The 16920-nt window shown below is 56.6% G+C and overlaps 5 protein-coding genes across 5 annotated transcripts; 2 read left to right on the top strand and 3 right to left on the bottom strand.

Annotated features, from left to right (window-relative positions):
- Positions 1 to 220: 220 nt before the first annotated feature.
- On the bottom strand, positions 221 to 1638 carry ISF_01711 (hypothetical protein; the record flags this gene model as incomplete). Its single annotated transcript, XM_018845318.1, has 5 exons — positions 221 to 506; positions 562 to 686; positions 741 to 835; positions 901 to 1471; positions 1549 to 1638. The coding sequence occupies 5 exons, from the start codon at positions 1636 to 1638 to the stop codon at positions 221 to 223; spliced, it is 1167 nt and encodes a 388-aa protein (XP_018707041.1).
- Positions 1639 to 3353: 1715 nt separating this feature from the next.
- On the bottom strand, positions 3354 to 5936 carry ISF_01710 (sulfatase domain protein; the record flags this gene model as incomplete). The annotated part of the gene is made up of 1 exon (XM_018845317.1): positions 3354 to 5936. The coding sequence occupies one exon, from the start codon at positions 5934 to 5936 to the stop codon at positions 3354 to 3356; it is 2583 nt and encodes an 860-aa protein (XP_018707040.1).
- Positions 5937 to 8830: 2894 nt separating this feature from the next.
- On the bottom strand, positions 8831 to 10388 carry ISF_01709 (Major facilitator superfamily domain, general substrate transporter; the record flags this gene model as incomplete). The annotated part of the gene is made up of 2 exons (XM_018845316.1): positions 8831 to 9951; positions 10085 to 10388. 2 exons carry the CDS (start codon positions 10386 to 10388, stop codon positions 8831 to 8833), a joined length of 1425 nt encoding a protein of 474 aa, XP_018707039.1.
- Positions 10389 to 12264: 1876 nt separating this feature from the next.
- Positions 12265 to 13071, top strand: ISF_01708 (Acyl-CoA N-acyltransferase; the record flags this gene model as incomplete). The annotated part of the gene is made up of 1 exon (XM_018845315.1): positions 12265 to 13071. The coding sequence occupies one exon, from the start codon at positions 12265 to 12267 to the stop codon at positions 13069 to 13071; it is 807 nt and encodes a 268-aa protein (XP_018707038.1).
- A 1098-nt stretch (positions 13072 to 14169) lies between these two features.
- On the top strand, positions 14170 to 16513 carry ISF_01707 (hypothetical protein; the record flags this gene model as incomplete). The annotated part of the gene is made up of 3 exons (XM_018845314.1): positions 14170 to 14178; positions 14273 to 14387; positions 14451 to 16513. 3 exons carry the CDS (start codon positions 14170 to 14172, stop codon positions 16511 to 16513), a joined length of 2187 nt encoding a protein of 728 aa, XP_018707037.1.
- Positions 16514 to 16920: the final 407 nt, after the last annotated feature.

The following is a 16920-nucleotide window of genomic DNA, read 5'->3' as shown; positions in this document are numbered from 1 at the left end:
CATTCCATTTGAAAGTGTATTCAAGTTCCTTTCTATTGGGAAATGTGTCCAAGTTCCTTTCTATCTAACAATGTACTCAAGGTCCTTTTCTTTTAACGTACCGAAAATGCAGAAACTCCAGAAGAAATGACCCTCAGTGTATTCTATACAGTTTCATGACCCATGACCCAAAAAAAGAGAAACAAATTACTCCTGCGCCGTTTTTTTTTTACAAACCACTCTATGGATTCCCCATGTAAAATCCCCGGTAGCCCTGGGCGTGCATCGCCTCGCGCCGCGCCCAGGAGCGCTTCATGGCCGGGCGCTCCGTCTCCTCGACCTCATTCTGGTGGGCCGCCTCCTCCGCGATCCAACGGTCCAGCACCTCGCGGCGGGCGGCGACCTGGGGAGGGTACGGCGGGCCGACCGGCTCGTCCCACAGGTGGCGAGCGTGCCGGCGCTCAACCGCCGCGGTAGCAGCGTCGATGTTTGCGTTTGCGGCGGCGGCAGCGGGCAGCGGCGGCGAGCTCGCTGGCCAGCATGTACGCGGTCCGGGGTGGTAGCACGCTCGTCGACGAGTACCGGTGGGTGAGGAGCATCCCTCGCAGCCGGCGGAAGTGCCGGAGGCGGGCGTCCGGGGAGGCGGAGCGTGGCAGGGCAGTGTTGGCGACGGAGAGTTTGTAGATGTAGTCGAGTCCGAGGGAGAGCTGTGAGGAGAATATTAGAATTGTACATTTTTCAGGCAGAACAGAATTCCGTACATAGGCCTGGACGTGCTCGTTGGCGCTGCCGGTGGACAGGTAGTCGACGTGGTGGGCGCCCCAGGTGACATCATACATGGCAACCTGCTTGAAGGCTAAATCGTAGTCAGCTTTCCATTGCATCCCCGTCTTTGGCCAATTGGATCCGGCACCAACTCACCTTGTAGCACAATGTCCTCCAGAAAGTCGTGGATGCAGGCTAGTTGGCTGTGCGCCCTGGCGACGTTATCCCGGTACAGAGAGGCGCTGAGCTGGGCGTTGACCTCTGCGCGCCACGCCGCCGCCTCCGCCGCCGCCGCCGCCGCCGCCGTGTCGTCTCCCGGCTGCTCCGTCGCGGCGCAGTCGCCGGCGTCGCGGAACAGCAGCCCGCAGTAGATCTCGTAGCCGTAGAGCAGCCTGTGTATGCGCGTGATCTCCGCCTCCGTCGCCCTCGCCGGCCCCTCACGACCGAGCAGCTCCGCGCATGCCGGCAGCGCGCCGTCCACCAACCTCTTCGTCAGCGCCTCGACCACGCCGTGCGCGCGGCTCATGGCGACGACGTCGGCGAGCGACAATCCCCACGGCCAGACCCCCAAGGGCCCGCCCTCGCTGCCGGCGTGCGCGGAGATGTCGTCGGCGTCCAGGGGGACGAGCCAGTCGTCGGCGAGCCGTCGCAGAGCATCGCGGTCGCGGGGGATGCCGCGGCGGGCGACGTGGGCGGCGTAGGCGAGGCGGGCGGTGGCCGGGCTCATCTGGGCGTCGAGGATGTCGCGGGTGATGCGGGCCGGGTCCTCGGCGAAGGCGGCGTGCAGGGCCGGTGGGCGAGGACGGCGGCGCCGAGGGAGTGCAGGGTGTCGAGGTGGCGGAGGACAAGGCCGAGGACGTGGAGGGGGGTTTGGGGGAGGGTTGCGAGGGACATGATGGCGGTGGTGGTGGTGGTGGTGGGAACAAGAGGTCAATTGAGAGGAGGAACCATGTAGAAGGAGAAGTGAGGGAGAAGAGAAGAAGAAAGAGGAGGAGGAGGAGGAGGAGGAGGAGGAGGACAGGATGGCAATGGCAACTCGCCAGCAAAAGACGACGGAACGAATCAGACTCAATTGGCAAAGCTTATTCTCGGCCCTTTCTTGTTGAAGGTGGCTTGAACGCCAACGCAGGATTATTCAAGAGAGTGTGGGGAAGGCGTTGCTGCCCAAGTACGACAAGATTGGGCAAATTGTCGAATCTGGGGATAGTTGTGGATAGAAGGAAGGGCAGTTGGGGAAAGGTTCAAAAGTTCAATTGACGCATTCAGACAATGATGGGTTGGTTGGTTGGTTGGTTGGGCGAAACCTGGCTGACACGCGGGGGGGGGTCAAGTCGTGTAGACGTCATCCCGACGTTGCCGCTTTGCCCACCAAGTTAAGTAAGTTATTAGGACGCGCGCGCGCTGGCCGGTGTCAAAAAAAGGACAAGCATGGAAGGGAAGAAGAGGGAAAGACAAAAAAGGCTCAATCAATCAGCAGGGCAAGACAGGCAGGCCGAGGCTGAATTGTTTCAGCTCGGTTCTGTGCTCATTCTGTGGTCGCCCCGGATATGCTGGTAACAATAGTGCCTTGGCTGGTACTGCTACGTAACATGGTTGCTGTGTGCTTACAGAAGATAGAGGCCCAGCCAGCCATTTGCCGCTTGCACTTTACTAATGCATCAATCATCCTTTCTGCAATTCAATTGTTTACCATAAATACCGCACTGCATTTCTTTTTTTTTTTTACCCTCGCCTCGTCCAACCACCCACCCACCCACCACCACCCTCGGCTGACGCCTGCGCCTTGTGAATGTATGTATGTATTGCATGTATATGTGTGTGTCTGACTCGGGGCTCAAGTACATAGATCAAGTTACTGGCGTCGCACAAGAGTCTCGCATCCCGCATCCCTCCCCTCCCCCCTCCAGATTGCTTTGCTTTGCTTTGCTTTGCTTTGCTTTTGCTTGTCCCTCGGTTCCCCGGAATCTCTCTCGACAAACCCATGTCCATGTCGGCAGCCCCGGCCCAAACAAACACCCCCCACACTTTCTAGAAACGCAAAAGCAGCCTGCGCCACACCAAGAAAATCGGCCCGGATTGTGCTTTCGTTGGATAATGAAAAGAAAAAGATGACGTTGCCGCCAACACATTGTAATGCCCCGTCGTCACGAGCCGCGTCCACGCAGACCAAAAGGTAAGACATGATAGAAAATTCCCGAGAATTTGTTCGCTCACCCATCATGCAATGAGGCCAATCTTATGCTCAGCTGATCTCCCTTCCCCAACTCTGAGATTAACCCCCCTCGGTCCGTCCCGATCTGCGATCATGTTGCATCGACCATCGACCATCGACCATCGACCACCCTCATCTTCTCTCTCTTCATCCCAAGGCCACACTGCCATCACTACGCACGGGTGTTTGGGTTTGTTGTGTGCATTCTTCTCAAAATCACACTTGCCAGTCATCACTTTCTCGTCTTGGCTTCTCCCTTCCCCCCACCAAGATGCGCCAGTTTTCAAAATAAAAGACATCACGTCTTTGTGTAAATTTTGACAGATTCGTCAGGTATAACAGTAATAAAACAACGAGTGTATAGTAGTACAAAGGCATTCCCTTTCACATGACAACATTAAATATATTCCCATCGCTGGTGGTTATCCGATACCCACCACCTCGTCGCAAACGCCGCCTCCTCTGCCCACTTGGCAGCATCGGCACCGTACTTCTTCTCAACCGCCCGCAGCATGCCCACAAAGTCAAATGATGCCACTTGACCTTCCTCGTGAGGGTCCGTCTCCAAGTCCGAAAAGTACCACTCCGTGTCCTGGATCAGCGGCACCAGCAGCCGCCATCGCGGGCTGTCCATGCTGCGCGTCGAGATGGCCTGCCCACCGGGGCTGACGCTCGTAAAGTACCACCGCCGGTTCTCCGCCTGCAGCGGCCGGATCAGCGACGGCGCCTCGTACGTGTGTAGTAGGTCGCGCGCTGCCTTTTGCTGGCCCATGCTGAGCGCCCCAGTCTCCAGCAGCAGGTCCAGCACCGTCGGCACGATTGACAGTGAGCTGACGAGCTCGTTAATGTCAATCACGGGGAGATGTGGGTGCGACAAGACCAGCGGCACGTGGAAGCTGCCGATGCTGGGCACGCCCCACGGCGAAGCGCCGCCCATTTCAATCACAGGTACGCCATGGTCGCCCACCAGCACAATCAGCGTGTCGTTGGTCGCACCCTCCTCTTCGACAATGTCGAGCAGGTGGCCCACCCAGCGATCCACGTAGCCAACCGCGTTGAGGTGCTTGGAAATATCCTGCAAGTGGTTGTTGGCATCGTCCTGCACCATCGGCACGTACACCTCATCCCCAGGAAGGCCGTAAGGGAAATGGGTCGAGCTCGTCAGGTGTGTCAGAAACAGGCGTGTGTCGTTTTCGCGCGACGTGCGCAAGGCATCGCGGAAGTAATCTTCAACAGCCGGTTCGGGCATGCCATCGTAGCGAACGTCTTCAATGGTGACGTTGCCGAAGACGGCCTTGTCGCTGTGGAGATACTCCGAATCCACCATTTCGTCCTCGAGGTAGCCGATGGCCTGCATCAGCTCATACTGGTGGTCATACTGACCCGTGACCGACATCATGAAAGAGTTATTAAACGGGCGGTTTACGAAGCCATCCGTGTTGCTCGCGTCGTTGAGGCCATTGAGGACCTTGAAGATGTGGGGAAGGCAGGGCTGGTAGATGTGATGTCTGTATTCCCTGTTCATGTCGGCAACAAGCGGGTTGACACCGCAAAGACCGCCCGTCAAGCTCTTGAGGGTATACGTGGCCGAGGGCGTGTTCTTGTTGACGTTGATACCACCGCGACGGGGAGTTTCCTTGTGGTCAAATCCGTCGCTGTAGTCGCCAGTAAGGAAGCGAGCGTTTTGTGTCAGGGTGGCGGCTCTCTCTTCAGCCTTTTCGGGAAGCTTCTTGTTGTCCCAAGTCTCGCGCATCTTGTTGTAAATGTATTCACCCTTCTTGAAGGGGAAAACGTCCTTGCGTGTAGATTCTAGGAAGATGAACATGACATTGCGGATGGAGACGTCCGAGAGCTTCCCCTTGAGCGAGTCGAGCAGCTCCTTATCGTAGTTTGGCTGGCTAATGGGGTCCATGTTGTGATCATAATGCTTCTTCTCAGAGTCATACCAGTCACCAAAGCCAGCAGGAGCGCTACCCTGCTTGGGCAACCAATCCCAGTGAGTGGGCTCAGCGAGTGAAAAGGGGATATTCCACTTTTGATCCATGCTCTTGTCGTATACGGGGAAAATGCTGGTGAGGGGCGAGTCGGAGCCACGAAGATAGTCGACAATGGGCATGGCAATGGCGGTCCAGGAGAGGAAGATGAAGGCCTGCTCGGCAGGTTGGAGAATGCAAGTCAGAAGCTGGACAAAGAGGAAGATGGTAGTTCCAATATACAAAAGACGCAGCTTGGGATTGCGACGAGGGGCTGCGGCATGGGCAGCAGGGTGCGAGGGGTATGACTCGAGATCGTCGTACAGTTCCTCCTTGCCGACAGGGACATATTCAACCTCGCGGCGAGCGCGACTGCAGAGACCGATTTTGGTGAGAATCAAGGTAAAGGTCGCCTTGACGACATCGAGAGCAATTCCGGCGAAGAAGAACGTGGGGCTCTTGAGGAGCATGCTGCCAAAGAAGAGACCGACATTGGCGGAGATGAAGGCCCAGAGACCGGTAAGCATGATGGCCCAGGTATTCGAGTCGGCGACAAGGCCGGCATTGCGCCAGCGCGGTTCGCCGCCAATCATGAGGAAGAAGGAGATGTTGGAGACGGCGAGGAAGTGCTGAAGCAAGGCGACCACTGTAGAAAACGCCATGGCGAGGAAGCGGAACCAGCCGCCGCCAAAGCGTCCCAATGCCTTGGCGTCAAGCAAGAAGCGAAGAAGCAGGATGATGACGGTGTCCTGCATGAAGAGGCTAGGAAGCCATTGTATTAACTCGCCCAAAGATAGCACCTGAGAGTGAATGTATATGTGAAGACACTTGCTGGCCAAAATTGACGTGGTGGCAAGCGAGAAAACGAATGTGCGGTCGGTGATGCGGAAGAAGGAGCCGAGGGCACCGACAAAGCGGCGGCCGGCGGCGAGGCAGCGTCGACCGGCCATGGCGGAGGCTCTGCTGTGATGATGGTTGTTTTCGTCTTGCTGGAGGAGCAGTCCCATGTTGAATTGGGGACGGGACGGAGGCGAACGGCCAGGACAAGGAGGAGGATGCAGACCAGGAACAAGGATGAAGTAGACAAACGCGAACAAGACCAAGGGTAGACAAGAAGAACAAGAGCGAGAGGAAGAATTAAGAGGATCAAGTAGCGAAAGAATGAGAAGAAGTAGCGACAGGAGGAGGAGGGAGAGGTGTAAGGGAATGAAAAAATGGAAAAGAGGGGAGAAATGCTAGATTAATTAGCAGTTTGAATGGATGGGATGGTCGGTTTTGCTGGTATGGAATGGAATGTCGACGGGGGAAGGGGATCTACTCGAGGTGGTACAGATACTTGGCAGGAGGATGACGGGTGACAGGCAGGACAGGCAGGACAGGCAAGGACAGGGCCGAGAGCGCGGCTGGCGCAAAATTCCAATGTGGTACCTACCCAGATAGGTCGGTACAACAGTACCGAGGGGGATCTACGAGCAGACGGACTTTTTTTTAGTAAAAATTGACTGGGAAAAAATTGAAACTAGCTTGGCATCTTCATCTGTCCAGACAAGGCTACTGAGGATTGGCATTGACGAAATTAAATTTAGGGTGTGGCTCTCGGATGTATCCAGCCAAGGAGAAGAAAGCTCCAACCTTGGTACGAGATCGAGGTACCGGTACAAGCAGCAGTCGCGTGTTCACTTTCCACAACAAGCCAAGCTGGACGTGGGGGCTTTTCTGGGGCTGACAGGGGGGTTTGCAGTGCAAGGAGTGTGCTGACGCGCGCTGAAGAACCTTATTGAGGCAGGACATTTAGCGGCGTGTCATGCAGCCTAAAGGAAGGAATAACAGGATATACATACATATGTACATAGTAATAACACCGCTAATAAAACTGATAATATCCGTGGATTGCCTGCAATAATAACGAACAGCAGTTTGCAGGAGAATTATCGATCGCTTTCCGCGCCACCGCATTTGTCCATGCATCCCTCCAACGTCGCAAGAGATTCGAACGTCCCAAGTAGAAGGACCGAAGACATGTATCGGTACCTGCCTCCCGCTGGCAACAAGCTCTCTCCTAGGGCTGCCCAGCTCTCCACCATCACGAAACCAACCGCCGGCTCTTGTTGTTCTGTTTTGCTGTTTTAACCATCCTGGGACGCCACACATTGCATCCTTCGCCCAGCTCTCCTTTTTTTTTCCTTGTTTCTAGTTAGCCGCCCTGAGATAATTCGGGCTCTTGTTCCCTCTTGACCCAACGCGTCTTCAGCCACAATTTCGTCCCATCCTCCCGTCAGAAATGCATCCATCTTCCCGCACTCAGCCCCGTGGCAGCCCTACCACCAGCACCACCAACCTCCCCCCCTCCCCTACTTATCACAATTTTTCAAACCACATCATGATCAGCATCTCTTCCAAACTCCTTCTCTAGCGTATGTGGGCCGACCTCGACCCAATTCTATAGCCACCATCCACACACCTTGGCGGCTCGCCATCCTGCCAGCGAGCCTCCTCCCCCTTCTATAGCCCGCCCTGACTAATAACTTAACTTATGTTGGATAGTAGTGCGCGTTCCACGGAGGGCACGCGACAGCACAAAACAACCCCTCCACCCCGTTCTGGCCTGACCTGATCCCACAATGTTCTTGCTATTAACTCCTTTTCGTCCCGGGGCATCTGCCTGACTGAGGGCAGATAATGGGTCGTCGAACGAGCAGACACACCCCCTTCGTCCCCTCCCCCCCGGCTAGCCTCGACGCATCATTCATGCAGGAATTGTCAAACCTTAGCCATTCTCAGTCAAGCTTCACCGGGTCTTGCCCAGGGCACCCCGTCGTCGTGGCTTGCCGAATGGGACTTTGTGGACTTGGACCTTCTGAAAGCTGGGGACGGCTATGCACGATGCCTTCTTTCTAATATCCGCCAGCTCGGGTCTAGAACGATGCCAAGTTCTCTGTCCATCATTTGATCGAATGGTCAAGTTAGCGCATGTTTCTGTCCTCCTTTCGACAGAGTGTTACTGGCACTTGTAACGGTGTCATCTCTGCGGAGCGCGAAAAAAAAGTGTCGGAGTGAAACAGTGGCTCTATTGCCAACAGCAACCCTTCTTCGTACATGACTAGTTACGACCATGACAAAGTGCTAATAACGAATTGACTCCCTTTGAGCTCCTGTCCGGGGGGTAATTTCGCCTCTCGACGGCTGACCCTCAGCTGACCGGCTGACCGGCCACAATCTCCCCTGATTGGCTTTGGGATCCCAAACTATTAGAAAGGGGGGCTCCTTGTGGCGCTCAAAATCACGGGCGCTCGTAAAGTCAATCTGGTTGTAATTCTCAATCCAGCAATTGCACACGCGAGCGCCTCACACCTTGCACCGCAAACGTTCCCGCTCACAAGTCAGGCCCCCTTTGACACTTGCGGATGCTGCCGCGCCCAAACCAACGCCATTCCACAGCGCGCGATCGGCAAGCCTTGTCTTGACCATCAGGAATTCCCTCGAAACAAGTCTCCGTCTCGAACCACTGGTGTTACAATGCCGTCTATGCATTCGCGAACGAAGTAGCCCGCGCATCAACATGCTACTGTTACCTACGTAGGTATCCTGCACGCCAGAATCATCACCAATGTCAACTTTTAACGAGAAAACAGTGCCGCTTGATTATGCTTCTATGCCAAACTAGAAATGAAACCCATGATGCAGTCTCCCCCTGATTATGCTGATATGCAACGAGTTGTTCGTCAAGATACGGGTGCAGTCAGTCCCTCCGCTGATGCCCTGTTTTACCTTTTGCATCCTCCATTATCCCCTTCTGCCTTTTGCCTTTCCATTGGTCCCTTTCGCCCTTTGCCATCGTCTATTGCTTCTATAGCCTCTATCGCTACTTTACCGCTCAGATGAACCACCATGCCACGAGCATCTACAGCGCAACCTTGAGCTTAAACTTGGTCAGCACCAGCCGCGCAAGCAAGACGCTCGTCGTGCCCGCCAGCAGGAACACGCCCGCGTACACCTTGATGCCGACCAGGCCACCCGGCCGCGCGAGGATGGCGCCGGCGATGGGTGTCGCCAGAAGGCCACCGACCGACTGCGCCAGGCAGGCGATGCCGTTGCGGTAGCCGATCTCGCGGATCGGCGACACCTGGGCGATGAGGGCGACCAGCAGCGCAATGTACGCGCCGGAGAAGAGTCCGAAAAGCGCGGCGAAGGCGATTGTGACGGCGTTCTCGGTGCCCGGGATCCACATGGCGAGCACCAGCGCGCCGGCGATGTAACACGACGCGATGAAGGCGTTGAAGCGGCCGAAGCGGTCCGCGAGGATGCCGGAGCTCAGGCGGCCGACCAGGCTCGCGCCGTTGTACACGGCGACCAGGTACTGCGCCAGCTCCTGCGACATGCCCCCGGCAGCGGCGGCGGTCGGCAGGTAGTTGATGGGCGTGTACAGGCCGAACGGGATGAGGAAGAGGCCGCCAAGGATGAGCATGAACGGCAGCTCCGAAAAGGGCGCGCGCATCTGGGCGGCCGTGAAGCTCGTCTTGGCCGGTATGCTGGTCCGGCGGCGCACCGTGCAGATGGTGACGACGAGCAAGGCGCCGATGAGGAAGGCGCCGGTGCGCATGGCCCAGCCGTAGCTGACACCATCGATAAGGCGCGTGACCATGATAGGAAGGACGACGCCGCCGAGGGAGGAGCCGGTGGCGAGCAGGCCGAAGGCGAGGCCACGGCGGCGGTCGAACCAGCCGCTGACGCAGGCGATGGCGGAGAGGAAGACGGCGGCGACGCCGATGGCGCTGCAGACGCCCTGGGAGAGCAGGAACTGGTAGTATTTGGTGGAGATGGAGGCCATCATTAGGCCGAAGACGTGCAGGAAGGAGCCGACGATGAGCAGCCTCTCGGGTCCGTAGCGGTCGAAGAGCACGCCGATGGCCGGACCCATGAAGGACATGAAGAAGATCTGCAGACCGGGGATCCAGGAGATTTGCGTATCGGAGTAGTCCTTGAGGGGCCCTTGGGCATAGTACTGCTGGAAGATGCCGACGCCTGGGGGGTTGGGTGGTTAGACATGGTCAAAACGCGAGTTGAAACGGGAGGAGATAGAAGAAGAAAGAGGAAGAGGAGAATGGAGTAACAAATTTGTAAAAAAGAAGAAAAAAAACGAGAGAAAAAAACGCACTGTTGATCCAGCCATAGCTGCAAAAGGAGGCGCACCACGCGCCCAGGACGACCAGCCAGGCCTGCAGTCCGCCGTCCGGCGCGGCGCTGACCGGTTGGTGGTCGTCGTCTACGGCCGTCGCATCGCTGCTGTCGTCGACCTGCTGCTGCTGCCGCTCCTCGTCGTCGACGATCTGGTTGCGCTTCTCCTGCTCTGTCGGTGGGACGGACACAGCGCCGTCAACGTTGACGAAGCTGTTGCTGATGGTCCTTTCCACGCTGGCGCCGACGCCGTGGACTTTTTCGGGTGTTGTGACTGCGGACATTGCCCAGGGAATACTAACTAGGTAACTAGTTAATGAAACCTGGTGGTGGTTTGCCGGGCAGGGCAAGGCAGCTTTCTATACCAACCCTCTATCCGCGAACACGACTCGAATAAAAAAACGAGACAAGGGTTCTATAATGATCTGATGCGGGAATCAAAAGATAAGTTACATACAATTGGCCGAAGAAACAAAAAAAGAAAAGAAAATTACTGCGGCGTGGAGAGCAGAATGGGTAACTAGTCGGTAATAAAGATGCGCCCCCCACCTCGGTCGCCGCCGAAAACGTGGGCGGCAGGCAGAAATGTTGGTGAGTGATCAAAGGCCACGGCCAAAGCGAGGAGAAAAGGCCGAAAGAGCGAGCTGGAGAAATACCCGAACTGCCTTGACTAGTTACTATGTAGGTAGGTTATTGGTTAAATCCGCCCAGGGGCCGCCCCCGCAGTCGTCCGCCCACGAGTCCGCCCACGAGTCAAAACCCAATCCAAATCTTGTGCTGGCCCCCCCCCCCCCTCCGGCTCCGGGCGGCGTTATAGACGGCCGAGCGCCGGGTTATTAATTGCGGCCCTCGTTCCGCCAATTTGACGATTCGGTACCGAGTCTTGGCGTCACAGTTGCCATTCGGATATTTTCATTTTTCTTTTTTCTTTTTTTTTTTCTTCCTTTACAGGAGCAAGCGTACATGTTGTTCTGGGTGGATCACCACAAAGTAAAAGTATGGCGTTATTCAGCCCAGCACGACATTTTTAGCACGTCTGTTGACAAGTACGGATACATATGAGTCTATTCAGCGTCATCCCGCAATTAGTAAGCCGACCAACAAGACTTGTCAAAGAAGCCGATTCAACTAATCTTTTCTTATCATGCCTTTCGTTCTTCTGTTTCTATCAAGTTAAGACTAATAGCCTGGGGGTAAGTCATACATACATCGGTTTCGGCCCAAGTTATGCCCGGGCCAAGCCGGCCCAGCAAGGCCCCGGCATTGGACGTCTGGCGAGTTCGGAGACCTGAAGCTTATCCCTCCCTACAAAGCATGGTGTGCCTCCCTCGTAATCGCATCGACGACGCGTGTCCGTGTCTAACAAGAAAGACGCCCGGGGCTGTTGGCAGGGGAAAAAGGGAGAGCTGACGGGCGCCGAGCGCACCAGACAAACAAACAACCCCGGGGTCCATTGCCGGGCCTTCCGTGTAAGTACCACCTGAGGCTATGACAACCAGCAACATGGTTGCGAGAACCAGAATCGCTGGATAATATTTTCCCATTTCGGAGTTGCAGGAGATAAGACGTCCTCCTCACGGCCGCCAACCACAGAGCGAACTTGCCCATATCGCTTACCCTATAGACAAGGCTACACGGGCAACGTCCTTTCCGTTTCACGGACATCCGAGCTTTTCGGTTGCCCGGTCTCGTCAAGAATTATCTAGGGCGTGTTTTCTACATGATGGGTTCGGTCGATGCGATTGAGATGGGGCTTTTCGCGAGTTGTTAGCGTCCACAACTCCGTATCAAATTGCTACAGCCGTCAGTTGTGCCAGACAGTACCAGTTTTTTTTTCAAATGAAATCATCGCTTCTCGGCTTTGGCTGCAGAGTTGAGTTAGATTCGTCAAACCCTGCGAATTACTTCCACCATCGAAGCTATACAGCAATGATGGTGGGCAATTTCAGAGGACAGCTTGATGTCAGCCTTAGTGACCGTGGGCGGGGAAGGGAGCTTGCCGATGACACATTCGCCGACGCCCCTTTCAGTCTACTGTCGATGGTGCTCTAACTTATAAGCAGACACAACACCCATGTGTAAATAGACGGTGCCTTCCCAAATCGTCCAAAGGTTCTGCATAATACAAAGTTATCCAGCCCAGCTGTGTCTGCAACCACAATGGCCGCCAAGCTCAATATCACGATTGCGCCGCTCAACTACGCCGACATTGATGCCTGCGCCACCATCTCGCGCGATTCATTTGCTATAGACCCACATACTATTGTCAAGCAGCTTGGCCGCGATGGATACGACATGTACGGCATGGCTCGCCGGGGCTACCTCGCCAACCTCGAGCGCAGGAACATGGTTTTTGTCAAGGCCGTCGACGTCGACACAGGCGCTGTTGTCGGCTACGGAGGCTGGGTCTTCCCGCACGTCAAGAAGGAGCTAGTTCCCTGGATCGGCCCGTCAGACGAAAAGTCAAAGGAGGAAGTAGAAGAGCAAAAGCAGACCGACGACAAGGCAGCGCACAGATCAGAGGAACCCAAGCGGGAGCCGGACGCCATCGACAGGTTGCACGCCATGGAGGACGAGGACATGCAGTACTTCCAGCACAAGCTCATCCCGGCCGGCGAGCCGTGCATGATCGTCATGGGCCTCGTCGTCGCACCGGCTCACCAGTCGCGCGGCGTCGGCAGCGCCCTCCTGCGGCACGGAAATGCCATCGCGGACCGGCTTGGGGTGCCCGTCTGGGTTCATTCTTCCCATCAGGCGGTGGAGGCCTACGGCAAGGGAGGTTTCGAGCCCGTACGCACGCTGGATGTCGACCTGGACGAGTACGCGCCGCGACCGCCCAGGGATGACGAGCCCGTCATGGGCGACAAGGGCAGCGGCAAATGGGGACACTACGTAATCCAGTACATGAAGCGAGAGTCTAGAAAGAGGCCAGTAGGAGAGAAAGCGGTACCCGAAAGGGGAGCCTAGAGAGCTCGATAAAGAACCATTACTGTGTGTGTTACTTTCTTTTTTAGTATTTGTCCTGTTTGTGATTCGATCCGTGGGCGACAAACAGCAAGGAGGCAACGGGACTGGGCAGAGTTTGCGCCGCGCGGCATACGCAAAGATTCTGTGCTGCCTGCTGCAGGAAGCGAATCATGATTCGTTAGGCGCCTGGACGTACAAACACGGTTTCACAGAGGCATCGGGTGATGGTCTGATTTCTGTCACGCCCATTCCGTGTGCGAGGAGAAGTCGGAGTCACAGAAATCACCTGGACGGACGGAGGACAAAAGCCAGGGCCCGAGAGTCACCTGACCTGCACCCAAAGAAATACGCGAGCCCATCCGGGCACCTGCAGCGTTCGGCGGTCTTCAGTGGCCTTTGCTGATTGCCACAGCGAGCGACCGCCCACAAATTCCCGCTAGCACCGTTTTGCTCAGGCAGCACCACCCATCAATGGCGCACAAGGCAGAACCATCACCACCTAACCGTCGCTAGGCCGCTCTCTTCTCTCCCAACAACGTCCTTCACACACAGTCACCACTCGCACTGAACCGTCGCATGCATCATCAACCACACCTGTCCGCTCTGCTATCAGCAACATCACTCAACTCTCTCTCTACATCTCCCATCCTCCTTGTCTCATCCTCATCGCAGTCTCGAAATCTCGACACCCTTCTCGCCACACCCCACTCCAATATCGAATAGCCTCCCTCCTCCCAGCCTCTGCAGCCGATATCAGACCCGACATCGCACTCCGATCCTTGGCCCATCCGCAACCACCACCTTGTATCCAAAACCATTGCCTCCCATCGACAGAGCTACTCCCCATCAATTGTGTGTCCTCTCGTGCCTGAATTGACCAAGGCGTGCCTCTCCGGTAACCGCCAACAACCAAACGCTACGTCACATACCACGCGCTACCTCGACCGGGCGGTAAAAATCAACGCAACCGCCTTCTGCCAGATGGGCATCGCGCAGCCCACGCCTGGATATGGTACTTCGATATTCAGCAGAGTTTCTGCTGCATCTGCGCAACTCTCCGCTATGTGTTAAGCCCGATGGCCTTCCACCTGCTGAGGAATGGATGGGGTGAGTTTTTACATGCTGCGCTGTTTGCCCGCCTGCATCGTCATTGACAAGCTGTCCTTTCTTCTCGCCCTTTAGCGCACCTGCAGATCAGCAGACCCGAACTCAAAGTAAGACCCTCAATGACAGACCACGCAACGGCGATGCCTTCTCGATCGACCAACCCAACCGTCGGTCGGGAGCCGAGCGCCACATGTCCCGTAACAGCGCGAGTTGGTTACCCCTGCTATCGGGAAACGTATTCTCAGATGTGACTAACGTGCGTCCTCGCCCAGATCCAGACGAGATCGTCTTTGCGCCGCCACGAATCAACTTTTCTTCATCTCGAGTCAAGCTCCTTGACGGAGACAAGGCTGCCAAGGAACTAGAACAGGGACGATTCGGCATCCGCAGCTCCGACAATGACCGTGCACGCGACGGCCGAGGCAACGCGCTTCGTCGGCGCGGCGACAGCGACTTTGACGGCGAAGGTTGGAGCACAGTTAAGCCGCGCAAGAGCTTTGGCGCCGAAGGTGCGGAGCGCTTCGCTGGAAAAATGGGCGGCAACTATCGCGACGAGGTCAAGTCGACCGACCGCGACGCCAACAGGGAACGTCAAAGCAAGACGACCGATACTTTTGGCCGCGACAAGGATAGGGATGCCGATGGCCGTACCCGCAACGGCCTAGGCAGGAAGATGGAACCGTGGGCCAAGTCGGAGAGCAATGTTGACGGTGCCGCACCCGAGCGACGCGATCGTGATCGAACGAAGAGCTGGAGAGATCGCGATGCAGAGCCCGTTACAGACAACCGAGCCGGTGACAAACGCTGGGGCAGAGACCGGGATCAGCGAGCAGAGCGTGATCCTGAATGGTTCGACGAACCTGCCAAGGAGCAGCGTGATGTTCACACCCAGCAGGACTTCCAAAAGTGGATGGAACAAATGAAGAAAGCTAAGAACGCCCAGGAGAACCAAGCCGCTGAGACGCCGGAGCCTGAAAAGCCCGAGAAGCCCGCCAAGTCCACGCCCGTCATAGAACAAGGCCCAGACAAGTTCTTCATGGCCTTTGGTGGCGGAACCACCATTGACAGCCAACCCCAGGTGGAACCAACAGAAGGGGCCAGCAAGCCCAAACCAGCTGGCAAGTCATCACGTTTCACGTCATTCTTCGGCGGTGGCCAAGAAGAGCCTCGGCAGCACACAGAATCGTCCACACCAGCGACAGCAGCGCCGTCGGTGCCTCCAGGCTTTGCCCACCTCTTTGGTGGAATGACTCCCGCGAGTGCTCGTGGCGGGTCCACGGGCCCTGACGATGAGAAGCAAGCCTTTGCACAGTTGCTTGCCAAGTTGCAAAAGCAGACCGTCAGTGCCACGCCGCCTGGCCTTTCGTTATTCTCTCCCCCGCAACAGAATGCCAATGACAGTGGCAAGAAGAGCGCCGTAGCGTCACCAGAGCCCTTTCAACAATATGGAAATGACCGCAGAGAAGGGCCTACTGCCAGGCCCCCTCCTCACTCACAGCAGGAAATCCACGCCCCTCGCCCGCAGCAGCAGAACCCTCATCCGGATCAGCTGCTCCAGGACCTCGTTGGTCATCATCATCGTGCTTCTAGTCAAAGCTCGACGCAGCGTGATCCCTTGACGGCCACCAAGAACAACAGCAACGCTGAGTTTCTGATGAATCTCATGCGCGCCCCCAACCACAACGCCCAGCGCGCGGAACAGCTGCAGAACATGATGGCGCACGGCGGGCACTTGCAGCAGAAGCCGTCTTCGATGTCTCCGATGAATGAGCGTGACGTCCATGCTCACCAGCAGCAGGGCCGTCCGGGTCCACCTCCGGGTTTCCCTGCCCTTGATGACTCGTTCCGCTCGCCAGACTCCGAACCGCGACCCAACCCGACGCAGATCTTGCAGCGACCACCGCCTCCCCCAGGCCTCGACCACATGCCTCCAAACTGGATGAATGGTCCTTTCCCGCCGGGCCCGCCCCCCGGCCAACGCGGCGGCGGCGGCGGCGGCGGCCCCATGATCCCGCCCCCTGGGCTCCCCGGAGGTCTGCCGAACCGCAACATGCCCATGCCGCACATGTTTCCGCCCAACTTCCCGCCGGGTGCCATGCCGCCACCACCGCCCCACGAGATGCGCGGCAGCATGCACATGCCACCGCCGGGTTTCTTCAACGGGCCACCTCCTCCCCACGCCTTTGGCCCGCCACCTGGCATGCCAAACTTCAACGGCCCGCCGCCGCCGGATCCCCGTGCCTATGGAAGCCCACCCTTTGACGCACGCGGCATGGTTCCGCCGCCGAACGCCGGTGATGCTGGTCGCAACGGTGGCGGCTACGGTCGTCAGTAAAGGGGTGCTGGCCTTTCTCGATCCTTTCCTCCTTTCTTCTTCCTCCCATTGCAGCAGTGATCTCGGCCCGTCTTTTGTGGCCAAGGTGTCTAACATGACCAGGGGCGACACTTTTTTCTTAGGAGGGAAATGCCGTGAAAGCCAATGATGTATTTTATTTTGTCTTCTTTTTTTCTTGCATGCTCCCTAATTTCTCAGCCCGGGAAGGGAAAGATAGGAAAACGAATGGACGGGAAAGGTCCTTTTATTTTTGAGAGGTCGAGGTGGGGATGACGAGGTTTCTTTCTTCTATTACGCTTCCGGAAACTCGCCGAGCCTACTTTTCCGAACATGCCCAACCTTGTCGTCAACTGTCTGTCCGTCTTCTGAAGGAAAGGGGGCCCGGTTTCCTTGCAAGAAGAGCGGAT

The sequence above is a fragment of the Cordyceps fumosorosea genome (genome assembly GCF_001636725.1).
Source record: "Cordyceps fumosorosea ARSEF 2679 chromosome Unknown scaffold_3, whole genome shotgun sequence".
Classification (NCBI taxonomy): domain Eukaryota; kingdom Fungi; phylum Ascomycota; class Sordariomycetes; order Hypocreales; family Cordycipitaceae; genus Cordyceps; species Cordyceps fumosorosea.
Note: the sequence above shows the minus strand (reverse complement) of the source record. Positions and strands in the feature narration are given on the sequence as shown.